We start from the raw sequence: 19,387 nt of genomic DNA on the forward strand, positions 1-19,387 counted from the left end.
TTCACTTCCTCTAGAACACTGGTTCTCAACTCCGGTCCTGGTGACCCACCTCTCTGCACATTATGTATGTCTCCCTTATTTAATGAACCTGATTCAGATCATCAGCTCGTTTGAAAAGAGCTCCATGAACTGAACTGAGTGTCAGATAAGAGAACATACAAAATGTGCATATTAGTGGGTCCCAAAATAATTGATTATTTTTGCTTTTTTAAAAAGGTGGGAACTTACTTTTCTGTAATAATCAACATAAATGTTGTTGACAGAGTTTGTGCTAAAGCAGCTACACAACCATGTGTGAAATCAAAATCACATAAGGAGCATGTCCACACAGGAGGCTGAGCGACTCACTTTCAGTCCCAGAAGAGCTCCAGAGTCGCGAGGAACGCTGCCGTCCTTCATGCGCTTGTTGAGCAGGATCCTGCCAATGAGTCGATCTCCGTCTTTGGAGGGCTGCCATGTGACCGGGTGCTGTCAGGTCAAAACCACAACAAACATCATTCCAGAACACACAGAAACCTGCCAGTGCTGGTGCGGGGAAGGCTGAGATGAATTTCATCCGATTTATCACACAAACTCTGTTGTGATTGCAGGTGTTTCATGGGAGTAAGCCACACGACTGGGACAAATCAAATAATGTCTCTAGAGGCTTAAGGGATTAGCTCACCCCGAAATGAAAATTCTGTCATCATTTACTCACCCTCATGTCATTCCAAACCTGTACGCTTTTCTTTTTTTTTTCCCCCATGGATCACAAAAGTATTTGTGACTGATATAATGTATATACAGTACATAACGAAAGTGGATAGTAAGTAGCAGTCGTCCAATGTTAAATGGTGATACCATAATATAGAGAGCAAAGTGGTCCACTTCAATGTGCAAGCTATATGATAGCTCAGCATGAAATGCTGAAATGTTAGTATTTTTTTGGAAGCTGAAATTCTTCCACTGGAGCTCTCAAATCTTGAAGGTGAGAAAATGATGACAGAAATTGTCTATTTTGATAAACTATTCACTAAACAATTTAGCTGTAGAAAAATAGAATGTCTTATAATGTATTTTATATATTTTTTTAAAAGTCAATGTGGAAATGTGGTCAAAATTTAACGAATGACTATTATAATACAATACATCAACACTCAATTTCAATTATGAACAGGAGACAGATTCAAGTAGCAGTAACGCAGGTTCAAGTTAAGCTATACGGACAACATCTATCAGAAAATAATTTTGAATCATCCCTCAGTTGGTACAAACATACAAAAACTGCTTACAGTAGAAAAATATAATGGAGGTCTATGGAGCAAGGCATTCCAGATGGTTTAAAAGCAGAAATGTGAAGCTTGCATTTTTGCTAAAGTGCTTATATTACTTATTTTGTACAAATTGTCTGTGTTCTGAGCTATAAAGTTGTCTAAATTGTCCATTTATTGGTGAGATGGCATTTCTACATGAATTAAGTTTTGCTTACATGTTACTGACATTATTCCAGAGATCTTTGCAAATATACTACTGTTTGTGGTTTTACGTTGTAATGCAAAAACAAACAAAAAAAATCTGAAAGGATTTATACAGTAAGTTAACAAGCCATTCTGTCACATATATAATGTTTAAAGTCATGTGGATATACTTCTTAAAGTAATGGTATAATGCCTTGCCCTATAAATTTCACTTTTCCATACTGTAAATGTAATTTATACTTAAACTACCATTCAAAGGTTTGGGGCAGTAAGGTTATATATATATCTATATATATATATATATCTATATATATATATATATATATATATATATATATATATATATATATATATATATATATATACATACATTTATTTGAATATATATATACATTTATTTGAAATAGAAATGTTTTTTTAACATCTTAAAAGTCTTTACTGTCACTTATGATCAATTTAATGCCCCCTTGCTAAATAAAAGTTTTTTTTTTGTTTTTTCAGAATTCCTTGGTGAAGTGTTTTAATATATTGTATTATTAATATATAATTAAATGGAATTCATTCCTGTGATGGCAAAGCTGAATTTACAGCATCATTACTCCAGTCAGAAATCATTTTAATATGCTGTATATATACATATATATATATATATATATATCTTTTTTTTTTTTTTTTTTTCAGGATTTGTTGATGAACAGAAAGTTCAAAAGGACAACATTTATTTGAAATAGAAATTTTTTTGTAACATCTTGAAAGACTTTACTGTCACTTTTGAAAAATGTAATGCTTCTTTGCTGAATAAAAGTATTACTTTCTTCAATAAATAAATCTGTCTATCTTACTGACCCCAAACTTTTGAATGGTAGTGTATTTTTAGAAAATGGCCAAAATTATTTTCTGTTATAGGCTAACAGCATATTGAATCCAAAACATTACTTTATAAATGTCATATTTTTTTGGGCTGAAGAGGCTCTAGATGATGTAGAGTTTGTGTGATTTTCTTGGGAGTGACATGCACCCATCACATGCAGAGAAAAGCCCCCTAGTCACGGACAGAGACCACCTCCATCACCACAGCCGACCCCAGCACCACATCCAGCAAACACAAGCCCGAATAATGGAAGAAGAAAAACAGACGATGTTCAAACCAAAAGCGAGGAGAACAGTATGGAAAGGCTCACGAACACAAACGGTGGAATCCTGTGATCCATAACATGGAGAGCAAAGGAATATGACAGTGGAAAGGGAAAAAAGAAAAACAAACTTTGTGGCAAAACAAATCCTGGCTAGCCATCTTTGAGCGAGTGAGCGTGTGTTTCGGAGCGAGTCTCCTGGAGTGTGTCTGGTGGGAGAAGGGGGAAGGAGTGAGGATTCGAACCAGTGAGGGGTTCTGGGGCCCTACCGCGGCTGACGGGGCCACTAACACGGCAATAACACACGAGGCTGAGAGGGCATGCAGCTGACAGGGGAACCCACATTCCCTAAGTGCCATGACAAAACACACAGTCACACGGTGAAGTGATTCGCAGCTATGTCGACTACAGCAGCTGCGGCTAAGAAGCAAACGATAACAGAGCAAGCAAGAGTCTCCCCAGCTACTGCCACAGAAGAAAAAAAGTTTAAAAACTCAGGAAAACGCAAGTTTTTTTTATTTTTTTTTACTTAAAACACGTAAAGGAATAGTTCAACCAAAAATGTAATTTTGTCATTATTGTTAATGATGTTCTGAACCCGTACTTTCTTCCTTCGATGGAACAGAAAAGGAAAATGTTCATGGAGATCTTTTACAAACAATGAAAGCATATTTTGACATGATACTGAACACTATTGGTTCTTGTTGTGAGTCACATGACTGAACGTTATGTGCAAGATTAATTATGTTAAAATGTAAGAAATTTAATGTGCAATGTGCAGTTCACACACTACTCTACTGTTCAATAGTTTGGTTAAAAAAAAAAACTTTTTATTCATTAAAATTCATAAAAAATTTGTGTCCTATTCTCACCAAGGCTGCATAAAAATACAGTAAAACCAGTAATACTGTAAAATATTACAATTTTAAATAACTTTTAATGTTAATAATGTTTTAAAATGTCATTTATTCCTGTGATGGCAAAGTTGAATTTCCAGCAGCCATTACGCCAATATTCAGTGATAATCCTTCAGAAATCATTCTAATGTGCTGCTTAAGAAAAAAATCCTATTATTATCAATGTTGAAAACAGTTGTGCTGCTTAATATTTTTGTGTTAACAATTTTTTTTCACGATTCTTTGATGAATAGAAAGTAGGGGTGTAACGGTACATGTACCGTTCAGTTCATATAGTCAGACGACGAATACAGTCAGTCACAGACTATTCATACTCCAAGCCAGAAGGGGGCGCAAGCATTAATTTTGTTAATGTTTTTGTTAATTTTGTTAATTCTGTTTGCTAACCACCACAACAGGAAAAAGCGCAGAAGAAGAAGAACAGACGATCTATGCATAGATATGTTTACGTGTAATCTCTCAACCAGTGTTTCAACCACGGAAAGACATCAGTGAAACAGCTTGAGAATAATATCTCACATAGCATTACATTTACCTCAGGCAAGTCATTTAGTGTCCACAGCATGAGAAATGAACTCTAGATGGGAGCATTTCACTAAATATATGAGCTATATAAGCTTATATATTCATCATATTTACTTTATCTGTTAGTAATGTCTTAATTATTTAATATATGTTTATATTACCGAACCGTCATGTTTGTGTACCGTTACACCCCTACTAGAAAGTTTATTAATTTATTTAAAATCTTTTGCAACATTATAAATGTCACTTTTGATCACCTTTATATAATTCATCTTAGTGACCCTAAACTTTTGAACAGCAGTGTAGTTGAAATATTGCATATATAGACTATTTTCATGACAACTGTGTGGTGTTTTTGTCCTTTTTGGAGCTTGACAGCTCTTGGTTAGTGTCTGCTTTCATTTATTAAAAAAATCCTTTTTGTGCTCCATGGAGAAAAAATAAAAGAAAGTCATACGGTTTTGGAACACCCTGAAGATGAGTAAATGATACCAAAACTTTCATTTTTGGGTGAACTATCCTTGTAACATCCCAAAAGAAAATCAAATCAACATCTCACCTATTATTAGCGACATCAAAACAAAGACCATGTGAAAATGGAACAAAATGAAGTAAATGAAAAGTTCAAACAAAACAAGATCAAATGAAATCAAATCAATGCAGGCTAGAGAGGTCCCAGTACCTTCTCACTATGGCTATGCTCCTCGTTTAGGGTAGTGCTACTGCACGTATCAACCCCCGAGTCTTTAACCTGGGGTTCACACCACTCAGCATCTTCTTCCAAAGAGTGGCCCCCAAAGCGCACCATTTTCTTTTGGCCCTCAGATAAGGTGTGTGACTGCTCAAAAGTTTGTCTTTTTCCCCTTTGACTGTCCCCTACAGACATGGGATAAAAACAGAAAGAAAAAAAAAGACATGCAGAAGTGAAAATAAATCAAAAGAACCATGAAATGACAAAGAGTGACAGAGAGAAAGAAAGAGAGACAGAGAGAGAGAGAAAGAGGTGGGACATTAGGCTCCGCATGTCTCACCAAAGACATGGAGGAAGCATCGCTGCTATGCCACGTTGTATGATCCCACCAGTGGCCATCCAAATCCCCTGCGAGCGCCACACACACACATACACACACACACACACAAACACACACACAATCCCAGAACGCACACATACAGCAGAGAGCAAAGGTAGTTTGTGAGGACAAAAGAAACAGAGACATGTGGGGAAAAAAGACACTGTATTCACTCTGTCATACTGTTAAATGTGTCAGACGCACTCATACTTACACTCACACTTGATTATTACACTCATAGCTGTATTTATGCAACCTAACTATTAGTGTTGTCAAAAGTACCGACTTCTTTACCAAGTCGGTACTGAAATTTAAAAAATGTAACGAAAGCAGCATTTCCCCCTAGCATTTTGAGCGATGTTGATGTGTAAACACCTCTGATTGGCCATTGTGTTCACACGCTCAACAGATATGTCTGTGATTGGCTACAATGATCAACGCACGGGAGCGTTTGAAAGCACACAAAAGTGTAAGCGTGTATCTGTGCAAGCGCTCAGTGAAGAGCTTCAAACATACAACATGTTTTTGAAGGGTTGATCATTGTAGCCAATCACAGACCTATCTGTTGAGCATGTGAACACAATGGCCAATCAGAGGTGTTTAAGAATCTGCTCAACAGTGCTCAAAATGCTAGTGGTATCATCACATTTTTAAAATTTCAGTACTGACTTGGTACGAAATCGGTACTTTTGACAACACTACTTACTCTGACAAATCAGGAACAAGAATATAGAGAATTGTCCCTGGTAAACGCAACAGAATGCGCCTTTGTACAAAACTACAGAAGAGGTCAAACATTTGCACTGCTCAAGAAACTTGGCTGAAGTCGTTATCTTCAAAGTCTGACTAATAAGATTTGAAAAGATCTTGGGACTGGGCCGTACTACACATTACTTGAGGAAAAAAAAAAAACACACAATGCCGGCTTCAGTTTAAAATGCAGTCGGTGCAAACTCTCTTAACCTTCGTTCCTACGTTTGAAGAGATATTACATCATTAGATATGATATCAACCTATATGACATCATAATCAGATATAAACCATCAGCTATGATGTCTTTACCTATAACATATGGCTTGATCAAATCAAATATGACATCAGCCGAATATAACATATGGCTTGATTAAATATAGCATAATAAATATGACATCTAAATATAATAACATACATATAATAACAATAATTGTTTTGTTTAGTTTTTCATCTAATATTTATTAGCAGCTTAAACAACAGACACTGATCTACATATGGGACTCATTACATTAAACTCCAGAACACCAGTGCCGGTGGTAATGACAGAGAACAGCAGACTTATGAGAATTAATGAACAAAAGAATAAAGAGACAGTTTAGGAAGCAGCCTAAAGCTCTTCCTGTAGTACTCGCAGAAACCCACTGAATGCAATCCTATGGTTCTCTAGAAGTCATATAGTACAAAAAATAGAATTATGCATGCCATGAATATCCATAAGAATATCAGAAACAAAACACAAAGGGAAAAATAATCTGGAATAGAGAAATACAAACCTTTTTTTATTATTTAATTTTATTTAAAGGTACACTATGTATCTTTTGGCACTCTAGCAGTTAATAAACAAAACTGTATCTTGCGGAAGAACATTGTAGCCGGAGATAATTCTTTCTGTTTATGTCTATGACGAGTCACACAGGTACTCCGCTACTCGGCAGTCGTTGTCGTCCCACCCCGTCTAAAATAGTCCCAATATAAAAACTCTTATTATAATAGTTGTACCGTAGTGATTCAGGATAAGACAAAAACACGGTTTGGAAAATGGATTCATGATGTACTCGCTCATTATATAGATTTTGTACATTCTGAACAAAAAATGTTACACTCAAAACATTTTTTAAGTCTTTTTTTAAGATTTACGAATTTCAATTGTATAGTAAAATTCCATCAAATTGAATTGAATAAACTTTACATATTATTCATATTATAAATTAAGAATTTAAACAAGGGAATGGACCAATTAGTTTATGTGATCCGTATTTATAATCTTTCATAAACTTTTTTTTTTTTTAATTTGTGAATACAAATCGCATAAAACGAAATGGTTCATTAAAATTTATACAAAATGTTTTATTAAGCTCTAGTTTTTTTTTTTTGTACTCATTTAAAATTCTTAATCCATAATATGTATAATACGTAAGGATTATTCAATTCAATTTGATGGAATTTTACTATACAATTGAAATTCATAAATCTTAAAAAAGGCTTACTTTTTTATGAACATAGTGTACCTTTAAATAAAAAAGTATATGCATTTTTTTTTTTTTTTTTTTATATGTATGATAGGGCAAAATCTTCAGTATTTTCATCACTGAATATAACAGTATTTATCAGATATAGTTATTTTTGCTGAAAATGCAAAAAATAAAATGTGATAATGCAGATTTTGCACAATCCAGTGTTACTTTTAATGAATTAAAAGTATTTCATCTAATTTAATTTGAGAACTTAATGGATGCAATCCAAAAGATGTTTATTCATAACAAATTAATGATAGATCTTACTTTATGTAACGCTTGAATTGAAAAATGGGAAAACGGACTCATACAGTAATATGCACATATTTACCATGGTAAAATAAATAGTATAGTAAAATCTTTACCACATTTAAGGTGAATTCAGGTAAATTACGCCATTATTTTCCAACCATCTCAATGACAAAAAGTGGCCCAATTAACCTGGGACAAAACAATAACAGTAGCTACAATTATTTCAGTGCACACTCTCCACTTATTTGTGTTCCAAATGTCCACTATCATCATGCTATTCTTCTGAAGCATTGCTGTGTCCTTCCTCTCTCTCTCTCTCTCTCTCTCTCTCTGAGTTGGTAGTAAAAGCGTGAGCGCAGCGGTCTTAGTGGCTGCGTTCTGGGATCTATTTCTCTCTCGCTCTCACGTTCACGGCAGAAGGCGGAAGTGCTGATTCAGGCCTGAGCACAGCTCCCAGGCCGCTAGTGCACGGCTCTCCATCACTCTGACAACTCAATAAAAACCCAGTGTAAACTATTAATTGGATCATTAATTATTGATGCTGTTTTTACTACGAGTGAAGGGGACAGGAGAACAGAAAGAGAGACAGACTGAAGAGAGCGACATGGCGTGCAATCATAAAATAAGTATTGATATTTGTCTCCGTTGAAGGTTTCAAATAAGACAACTGTCTCAAACTGAAGATGGGGTCTGATTGGTTCCCCTTGGCATGACATGGAAAATGGGGATTCACAATGAATGAATCATGTGGTTCGTTTGCACGTGCTGAATGTTTATCCAACTCACTAAAAGAATTACGCCAACATTTTTACACAAACTAATGCAGATTTTTATATATATATATATATATATACATATATATATATATATATATATATATATATATATAAAGAAAATAATTTATTTTTAGAATTTATTTTTATTTACATTTTTGATTTTTAATGTACAATTTTAACATTTATTTATTTACTATGTAAATATTATTTAGGTTTTACAGTTATCTAAAAAATAATATTAAAAGATTAAAAAATAATTCTCAATATTTAAAAACATTAATAAATAAATATTATATAAATATTTAATTATTTTTATTACATTTATATTTATAGAATTATATAAATATAATAAATATTATATAAATATTTAATTATTTTTATTACATTTATATTTATAGAATTATATAAATATAATATATATATTACTAAAATAAAAATTGCAATAATACCTTAAAATTATAAAAGGTTTAATTATAAATATGCAGGGGGGGAAACGAAAAATAAATTCACAAACACTTTTGCTGGAAAATGATGGCATACACAGCGAATCATTACTGATTGGTTTGTAATTTTCAATCTATTTTATCTGACGCGAAGATTATCAGTAATTCTTGCAATTTCATCTATGCTACCTAGTGCACAAGCTAACAAGTAGAACATGTACATGATCAAAAAATGTAAAAACCAATAGGGCAAGTGACAATCCCAGGCCAGTGAGCCATCCTTATTATTAAGCCCTGTAAATGTAAATAATGATGGGTGATATATTGATGAAAGAAGCTGATGGTGATATATTGCTTTGTTTAGACACTCACATCACTCTTTAATTACCACTTAGGCCTACTAAGTGTCTTCCAAGAACACATACAGTACTGAAACATGAATGTAACTATGTGGACACGAGACTGTTTCAAACCTTTTCTCCTGTTCTGTCTGCACATCTGCTGATCGATAAAGAGGAGAACAAAAAGAGAGAACACTACACTAAATCACACGAGGGTCTCCCACTGCACGTCAATGTTTTTACAAAGCTTTAGCACAGGCCATCACATTTCCACAGATACAGGTTATTTCTGCTGACAGCTTGAACAGCAGAAGAAATGAATCATATGCATGTAGCTGAATGTAATTATATCTGGAATGGGTCATCTTTGAGCTGCACGATTAATAGTTAGAAGTTCACAATCTCGATTCAAACACCCATGTGATCTTATTCCTAAATGACAATGATTCGGCTTTGTCTATTAAACCTTGTCTATGACAAGTACGATCACAGCGAAACACGTAAATCTGCGTTGGCTTCACAAACAATCTTTTCAAACACAGAGTATCATTATTTCTGTTACAGTAATTCAAATTATCACAAAGTACTGGGGTAAAAGTTTACCCCATATAAACACTGATACGGTAGTGATCAAAATCACCTTTTGCACGTAACTTGATGCTTCAATTAAAAAACTGTAATGTTTCCAAACTTTTGTATTCGTCATTGAATCATTCATTCAAGAGATTTGTTCAAAAACTCTGATTCATCCACTAATGAACAAGTGAAGTCTTTATGAGTCATTGAATCATTCATTTAAACCGATTTTAAAATAATTAATTCAAATTAATTAAATATGTTTTAAATAGAATGCAGCCATTAACTTTTGTCAGAGCCTGTAGTAAATTACATGTTATTTTGTTTAGTTGTCTATTCAGAATTGTGGGTGAATCGTGATCTCTATTTTAAACAAAAAATCGTAATTCTCAAATTAACCAGAATCGTGCAGCTCTGTCATCTGGTTAAGCTCCGCCCCAAATGTTTTCTGATCACGGTGCACTCTTTTTTCTTTTTTGTCCATTACATAATTCGCCCTGAATCGTACAAGATCTTTTTGGCTGGTCTGAGAGCAGGTCTGAATACAGAGCGAGCCAAGAGCCAATCAAAGCGGCTTATCCAGATCCAAAAACAGGCCTGCAGCCAAGCGGATGCCATGGTAACCTGCTTTCACCTCATTACGTCTGATCTTCAGACAGTCAGACGGCAAAACAAATAACGTCAAAACCTGCATTCAGAACAGGAAGCCTGGAATAAATAAACTGTCTGCTCAAACGAAAAAGAAAACCAGTTCATGGCTAAAGTTGAACTGTAATAGTGTCCAAAGACATTACAGATGTCAAAAGTGATACCCAGGTTTTGGATATTGTGTTTAATGCATTATTTAAAGGAACTTTTTGTGATGTTTTTCAATGTTAAAATACATTCCTTCCCAGTTTAGTATGCTATAAGTAAGCTATTAGTAGGTTGTGACACTTTGACGCTTTCCAATCCCTGCTCTCCGTGTCTTAATATGCGTACTTCCCTACTATTTAGTGTGCAAAAAGCAGTACATGAACTGAGTGGTATGTCTAAATATGTAGTAGTTATGAAAATGTGCACTACAGTTTAAAAGCTCAAAAGTGAGTGTGAGGGTGGGTTAAAAGATTGATTGTATTAAGACTAAAGGGTGATGAGTCGTTTGGTATAAAAGGTAAAATTTGGTTTGAGTTTAAAAAAAAAAAGGTTTATTTGTTATTGTGCTATGAATAAATAGTATATATAGAAAAATATTTCATATATATTGGAATTTTGAATGGTTGTATAAGGGGTGGGTAAATAACAAGCTTTTGCTTCATCCCGCTCCTTTTCGGACACGTAATTAATTGATAATTATTTGCAGATATTGTTTTTTTTTTTTTTTTTTTATGTATGTGGTAACACAATTATTGTATTTTCATATTTTATTTGACTTTTTATTGGTTGTTGTTCGAAATAAAAAGAAAAAAGAAAAGAAAAAAGAAGATTAATTTTTAATTTTTTTATCATTACTACCGTCTTCAGTGTCACATGATCCTTCAGAAATCATTCTAATATGTTCTAATTTCTTATTTCATTAATGTTGAAAATGGTAGTGCTGCTTAATATTTTTTGTGGAAACATTTAGGATTCTTTGATAAATAGAAAGTTTAAAAGAACAGCATTTATTTGAAATAGAAATATTTTTGTAGACATTATGCATGTCTTTACTCCCACTTTAGATCAATTTAATGCATACTTGCTGAATAAAATAAAATTTCTTCTAAAAAAAAAAAATACTGACCCCAAAACTTGCAAATTTTTTGTGTAACTAATGCCACTAGTGGTGCATAAATATATGAATTTTCCAAACTGCAGCATGTTTGTGTCAGTAACTTGAGTTCAGTGGAGGCCAGCAGCAATGACAAAAGCTTTATACTGTGATATAAAATTTAAAATCAAGAATTATTTACTTTTTATTTATTTATTTAGTCCATTTTGTCAAAGCCGCTTTAAGGCAAGCCTCCAAGGTTAGCAAAAAAAAAAAAAAAAGCGTAACACTTCAGAATTCAGGGAGACCAGAGGCCATTTTGTTGTTGTTGTTGTTGTTTTTTTTAATAGATGTCAATGGAGGAGAGGTTTCACTACACTGAATAAACTGTTTTTGTGGGAAAACAGCTTATCATTTAAAGCTGCGGTCCATAACATTTTTTGGTTAAAAATGATCCAAAATCAATTTTTGAGCAAGTACATAACCAGCCAGTGTTCAAAACTATCTCTTTTACCTTAGCCCTATTCACAATGGTAAGCTTGTAATAATGTTTTACAATAAGAGCGGTACTGGTGGGAAATTCCAGCATGCAGCCGTTCATCTTTGCGTCATTACGTCACATCTGTAAACAGAAAGGAAGGAGTCCCAGCTAGTAGGCTATATCATGTGAGGTTGCTGCTTGTAGTGGATCATTTATAGCCTTTTCTCACAGCAGCTGAAATAATTAAACTTATCATTTTGATGGCGGATTGTAATCCAGAAAGGTCCAAATGACAATCATCAGTGACAACTCAAGATTCACCTGTAGTCAAAAGCAAAAGACTTCAGACTGTGGAGTGGCTACAGAAATTGAAATCTCCAGGTAACGCTAACACACACTAAATACACATAGTCACGCAATGCTGATGTTAACATTAACAATTTGAGAACAAAGTATAACAGTAATAATTTGGATGGTTTGGCATGATCCGAGCTAAGCGATCGTTAGATTTAATCACCATTTGCAGCGCGATTTATTGTAGGCCTAATGCTTTTTTCCTCAGTTGGTCAGAACAAAAGTGGCAGACATGTTACTTACTTGTTCAGATGACATTTTCCGGTGAAAATTCTTATTTTGGTCATACTTCCAAGACGTAGAATCTGTGTTTCCGAACTACAGTATCCACACCGATGTGGTGACTGACACCAAACATTAGATTCACTCTAGTTATATGCGGAATTATTATCATTACGTGCGTTGTGCATCGGCACGACTCCGTGCGGACGGAGTCGTGCCGATGCACAACGCACGTAATGATAATAATTCCGCATATAACTGCAATTGCAGGTTTCAAACAAAGATGGCGACAAAGAGGCAAAACTTCCGGACTGCAGCTTTAATTAATCAAAAGCCTATCGGCTAATCTTCCACATGTTTGCCCTTAAACATATTTTTGAGTTTACACTGAAAAAATGCTGTTTTATAAGAGAAGTCACAGATAAATTTGTGACAAGTAGGATTCCGTTTACGGCACTTCTCATTAATTTCTATGGTATACGCAAACAGTGATCGACTGTCGCGCAACTCACTGACGTCAAGGCTGTAATGTGACTGGCTATTAAGGCACACGTGATCCAAGTTAGCTCATGTCTCCCAATAATAAGACCATCTCTGATTTTGTTTCATGAACAATGTTTGGAAAGCATCAGTGTTTACACTTTTCTGGGAAATCAACCTACTTATAGTTGTCCGAATTAGCATATTTTAACTGGGGTAGAAGAGAGTATTTTAACATACAAAATTGCACACACTTTAAAGGGATGGTTCACCCAAAAATGAAAATTCTGTCATCATTTAATCACCCGCAAGTTGTAACAAACCTGTATGAATTTCTTTCTTCTGCTGAACACAAAAGAAGATATTTTGAAGAATGTCTGTAATCAAACAGTTGATGGACCCCATTGACTTCCATAGTATTTTTTTTTACCATACTATGGAAGTCAATGGGGCCCATCAACTGTTTGGTTAGCCATATTCTTCAAAATTTCTTCTTTTGTGTGCAGCAGAAAACTTGAGGGTAAGTAAATGACAAAATTTTCATTTTTGGGTGAACTATCCCTTTAAAGTGAAGAAAATCTTTGTATATAAACCAGATGAACCAATAACACAATGATGAAATCAAGTAGAATGGCCGATTGTCAATTTGTAATCATGCAGAAACGCTACTATCCCTGTGCAGTATCTCCACTGTGCTCGGCTCTCATATGCGATAAAGCTGACGGGAAAGGCAGTCTTATCTGGCCTGATGTGCTCTCCCCTCCTCCCTAAAACCCACCTGACCTTCAGAGAGAGCGTTACTCCTCTCCTCTGGTTAGAAGTGTGGCTGTGAAACCTGGAAAAGTGGAACATCAATAATGTAGAACTGTATGCTGGGTTTTGTCCCTAGGATGCTTATATAAGTGGCTCGGACTGAGTTGTTCTCACTGCAATTCTCTGTTCTGCCTCCATCACCTGGATCCAATCACACAACTCAAAAACCTTCCTATTTGTTGTCTACACCGTAAATAAATGTGAGACACAATTAATTAGAATAAATTAGCAGGACATGTCGCTAAGCTAATAACTTGATACTTTAATATGAATAAAAGTACAAAACTGAGTAAAATAATCCATGTTTCAGTACTAGGTAAAATATATTTGTAATCAACATTTTTCTCAACTCGTCCACCTTTTCGGATACATCTTGTCGCAATGTATTCTCACCCACAACTAACCCAAAATCAGCATAAATTAAATGCAGTACAAAAAATGTTGTAATGTCTAAATACTTCACAATTCAATTGAAATAATATGCCCTTGTTTTGCATTACAGTAAGGTATTTGGCGGGGAAATTTTTGGCTTCATTTTCTTAAAGAATAATATAATCTATAAAGACTTCTCAAGTATACTACTCATTTGTTTAGGTGTAAAACTTTTGAAGTGGATAAATACATAAGTGCACTTCTAATATTAATATTTATGAGACTACAGAATAATCTCATCTCTCTTTCTCGCTTGCTCTTATTTTCTCTCTTTCCTTATCTCTGTCTCTTTATTTTCCACTCTATCCCTCTGTTATGTAACATAATCCATTACATCTGATCTAAAGGAACCAAGACCCAGCAATATCTGTCACTGGAGGACAAGCGAGAGAAAACAATACACACTTACAAATATACAGAGGTAGAAAGCAACCCACACAAGTCATATAGCACATACTGTAATTGGACACCAGTGTTGGAGAGGAACTAACGACAAGTAAATTTCCAACAGCTAAGGAAATATTCAAAAACTTTTTCCTGAATTGTGTGGGTATCCAATTTATTCTAGTAAATTGGTTCCTATGGACAGTTCATGTAAATGAACCAGTTCAAAATGAAGCAATTCACTGATTCATGTCCCTTTTATGTCTTTTTTATAGCTAAATATTTACTTTTCAGCATTATGTTTTTGACTTCATTGCAGTTAACTACTTTTTGATAGTAGTTTCTGTTGTAGCTAACTACTTTTTAGTAATTTGACTTTAGTTGAATTACTTCAAATAGCGAGTAGCATGAAGCATGACAAGTTCTAAAGCTTCTCAAACGCTAACGGACACAATGAGTCCTCTTGAAAGAAACACACAGGTCTCTCCTCACACTCTCTGACATACACAGACAAACACACACATGTGTTGGGTTTCCATGTTTTATGGGAACATTCCAAAGGTTTTTATACTGTACAAAGTGTATATTCTATCACCTAACCCTAAACCTACCCATCACAGAAAACTTTCTGCTATTTTAGATTTTCAAAAAAGATCATTCTTCTGTATGATTTATAAGCTGTTTCCTCATGGGGACCAAAAAAATGTCCCCACGAGATCAGAATTTAGTAGTATTACTATACTTGTGGGGACATCTGGTGTGCATAACCTAGGGAATACCAGGACCACACACACACACACAGGCCATTCACACACACACTGTGAAACATCAGCATTAACCAGAGGTTATCAGCATATGACATATTATTCTAAAAGTATTCTTAATTTAGTTACTTCCATGTAAATAAAACTATAAAATTAGCAACAGCTTTAAACTGTTAGCACTAAATCTTCATTGCATAAACATTCACTAGTTCAAAAGTTTGTGGTAAGATTTGGAGACTTGATGCTGAAAATTCAGCTTTGCATCACAGGAATAAATTACATTTTAAAATATATATTCAAATAGAAAAGAGCTATATTAAATTGTAAAAATATTATAAAATATTCCTTTTCTTTACTGTATTTTTGCCTAAAAAAAATCAGCCTTGGTAAAAAATCTTACCAACCCCAAACTTTTGAATGGTAATACATATATATGTAATTTATAAATAGCTGCATTACCTTTCTCGCTCACAGACTCACTCTCAATCTCCACGTCCTCACAGCTGGTGTACTCAGGCGTGGTGGCCAATTCTTCCTCGGAGCTGCTCAGAGACACCTGCCTCATTTTGCCGCCCCTCTTGGTCTTGTGAGGTTTGGGCGGCGGTGGCCTGACAGACTCTGATTGGTCGGAACTGAGCGAGTCATTCCGCAGCATGCTCTCCATCTTCTCTCGTTTACTCTTCCGCACGGCCGAGGCAGGATCCAGAAGCTGCTGCCTGTGGAGGGAGTCCACACCTGGGGGACTGTGGTTGGACCTCCAGTGGGTGTGTCCGGGACCTGGTGAGTAGTGGGGACCCCGCAAGGGCCCCAGGGGCTCCTCCATCTCTGTGTACGCCAAGGAGACGTCGCTGTGGCGCCGTTCGTGCCTGAAGCGCGAGACCTCGGCGTGCATGCGCATCTGCTCCTCGTAAGGTTGTGGTTTGACCGGGTATCGGGCCAGATTCGGGTCGCTGCGGTAGCGGTTCTGGTACTCCTCCTGCCGCTGGCGCTGTAGCTCGTGCTCGCTGAGGGGTGGGCCATCAGGCAGGAAGCCGGGTTCGGGAGGGTACTCTTCCTGAGAGTGCCAGCCGCCCCGTCGAGCACGGTACGCCCCTCGCGCTACCTCTGCGTCCTCGTAGGAGTGGCCGTAGCCTCCCCGCCATTGGCGGTCTCCGGCCCCGTAGTCAGACGGTGATCGTGGCATGCCGCCCTCCCCTGGGGCATACTGCGAACGCTCCGCCTTCTCCTCCCTTTGGTCGTATTTTTGGTTTGGATCCCTGGTTGCTGATGGGCTTCTTTTCCTATCAAAAAAAAAAGGGAAGTTATAAATAAAATGTCAAAGCTCAAAGTAAAGACCAATTACTGACTTGAAACACCTCCATAATGGCTTATGTAATGCTGAGAATGAAACGTGTACTTTCAACTTTCTATTCATCAAAGATTATCAAAGTTTCCACAAAAATATTAAGCAGCACAACTTCATATAGCATATCTCAACTGCTTTATTTCTTGTATTGTCACAAAATGTAAACTATATCATCGCCCAGCTCTAATCTGTTAAATGCGACAATAAGGCATGAAAATATTAAGATATTATAAAAATTAACATCATGATTTTTTGTAAAGCTGCGAGAAGCGCTATAAATAAATCTGAAGACACATTTTGCAGCACAACAACACATAAAATCAAACTTATGTTTAGATTCATATACTTGTGTAGAGGCATTAACATACACACGCACACAACCTACATCACAAGCAGTTTTGAATGTGGATAATTTAACATTTAAAGGGGACCTATTATGCCCCTTTTAACAAGATGTAATACAAGTCTCTGGTGTCCCCAGAATGTGTCTGTGAAGTTTCAGCTCAAAATACCTCACAGATCATTTATTATAGCTTGTCAAATTTGCCCCTATTTGGGTGTGAGCAAAAACACGCCATTTTTGTGTCTCTTTAAATGCAAATGAGCTGCTGCTCCCGGCCCTTATTCCAAAATAGGGCGGAGCTTTAACAGCCCGCACTTCGGTTGCTCAACAACAACAGTCAGCTCAAAATCATGTAACAAACGTAAATATGTGTCATCTGACTCATCTGATGCTAAAATCACATTTGAATCCAGACAAAGCAGCAGCACCATCTAAACTATCATTGTAATTGTAAAGCAACATCTCATTTTAAAATGCATGCTGTGTGTTTACAAAAATAACCTGCAGCTAATGTGGTTACAACAGTGCTGGCTGTATGTGTCGGAAAAGACAAATGACACCAGTGTCCCTGGCATATGAGTTTCATCTTCAGAGGGAATAAGAGTCTTTGGCTCACAGGAAGCCCTGGAGAAAAAAAAAAACTGCATCTACATTGAAGAGTAAAGTTTAGAGGCCCAAAAAGATACAATGTATCCGCTCTTCCCATACCTGCATGTTTGTGTCCATAAGACTCCATAGAGTTTAGCAGGTTTTGTGGTTGTATTTCATTGATAAGCACATGGAAGAAGCTGTAATATACACTAAAAAGAGAACATCTGTGATCTAACAATTAAACGTTAACCCACAAACAAGTATTACACCCCTTCTGCCACAACAAGAGCTTCCATTCTCACAGAAAATATCATAAATGAGATGTCTTATTCAATATGACCTCTCAAAGTCTTCTTAAATCAAATAATCTGAGCAGTCTCAATATGAACTCAAGCATTTTTCGTCAAATTTATATGAAATCAAATAATCTATGCCGTCTTAATATGAACAAACAATTGTCATCTTCTGAAATCTATTAATCTGAGCAAAGTCTCAATATGAACTCAAACATTTCTCATCAAATTCTTATAAAAATCAAATGATTTGAGCAAAGCCTCAATATGAAATAAATTACTTAATATAAACTCAAATTTTCTCATCAAATTCTTCTGAAATCATTTAGTCTGAGCAAAGGCTCAATATGAGCAAACATTTCTCATCAAATTCATTTGAAATTCATTTGAAAACAAATAATCCAAGTAGTCTGAATATGAATTCAAGTATTTCCCATCAAACTCTTCTGAAATCAAATAACCTGAGCAGTCTCAATATGAACAAACAGGTAACACTTCAGTATGGGGAACACATATTCACTAGGGATGCTAGTATACCAGTATCGGTATCGGGCCCGATACCAAGCTTGTGTACTTGTACTCGTACTCGTAAAAATACCCCAGATACCAAAGACCGATACCTCACGTGATGTAACTGATAGAATTTTCCGTGCACAGAAACACCGACGGCAGCAGCAGAAACAACGTCAGCCTCAGATGTGTGGAAATACTTCAAAATTAATGATGACAAACCCACACATTGCGAACTGCATGCTTTCAATCACAATTCGTTATCGATTAGTGAAGGCGGGATAGGCAGAATCGCGCTGAATGACACAGACCAGAAGCACTCTCTCTCTCTCGCGTGCGCGCTCTCTTTCTTGCGTGCGATCCCAGTTCTCTCAGACAGCGCGCGATCAGTTCTCCTCGTGCCTGAATGGTCAAATGCACACATAGTTGTCAAAACGTCCATCGTGTGGAGTATCTCACGTAAATACAGTCGGTTAAGGCTTAAGTCGACGTAAACATTTGGGTGAAAACAGGATATGTGTCAGTATCCATGGATTCGGTCTTAAAGGGACCGTAGCCTATATTTGTCATTAATGTTAATAAAACAACAAAAGATGTTAAATAAATGTATACATGGTAAATAAACCTACTGTATCTGAAAAACAAGTTTATTTAATTTGTATCTCTATAGTATTTGTTGTATTGTTTGTAATTTGTTTGTAAATGTCTTTTTATATAACAACAATTATATATTTTGGTAATTATGCCCTTTGAAGGTTATTGGACACTGTGAAATTTTTGTTCTTTAAGTTTGTGACAAGCACATAAAAAATTATTACTTTTTTCATTAGAGTAATAATAAAGAAGCTGTACTACATTCATTAGTCTCACTGTGTTGCGCTTGGAAAAC

General features: G+C 35.7%; 1 protein-coding gene across 49 annotated transcripts in view; it reads right to left on the reverse strand.

The window, feature by feature from the left end:
* The window catches only part of rims2a (regulating synaptic membrane exocytosis 2a), a 201,347-nt gene that overhangs the window by 98,825 nt on the left and 83,135 nt on the right, over nt 1–19,387 (reverse strand). For 31 of the 49 annotated variants that reach the window (XM_051864854.1, XM_051864852.1, XM_051864840.1 and 28 more), the window contains 3 exons: nt 15,876–16,696; nt 4,715–4,908; nt 349–468 (listed from right to left, as the gene is read on the reverse strand). In XM_051864854.1, the coding sequence (XP_051720814.1) occupies nt 349–468; nt 4,715–4,908; nt 15,876–16,696 (1,135 nt within the window). Of the gene's footprint in view, nt 1–348; nt 469–4,714; nt 4,909–5,063; nt 5,132–15,875; nt 16,697–19,387 lie in introns of those variants that run through there. The other 18 variants (XM_051864851.1, XM_051864881.1, XM_051864874.1 and 15 more) reach the window with 2 other exon arrangements.

Source organism: Ctenopharyngodon idella, chromosome 16 (genome assembly GCF_019924925.1).
Source record: "Ctenopharyngodon idella isolate HZGC_01 chromosome 16, HZGC01, whole genome shotgun sequence".
In the NCBI taxonomy this organism is placed as follows: domain Eukaryota; kingdom Metazoa; phylum Chordata; class Actinopteri; order Cypriniformes; family Xenocyprididae; genus Ctenopharyngodon; species Ctenopharyngodon idella.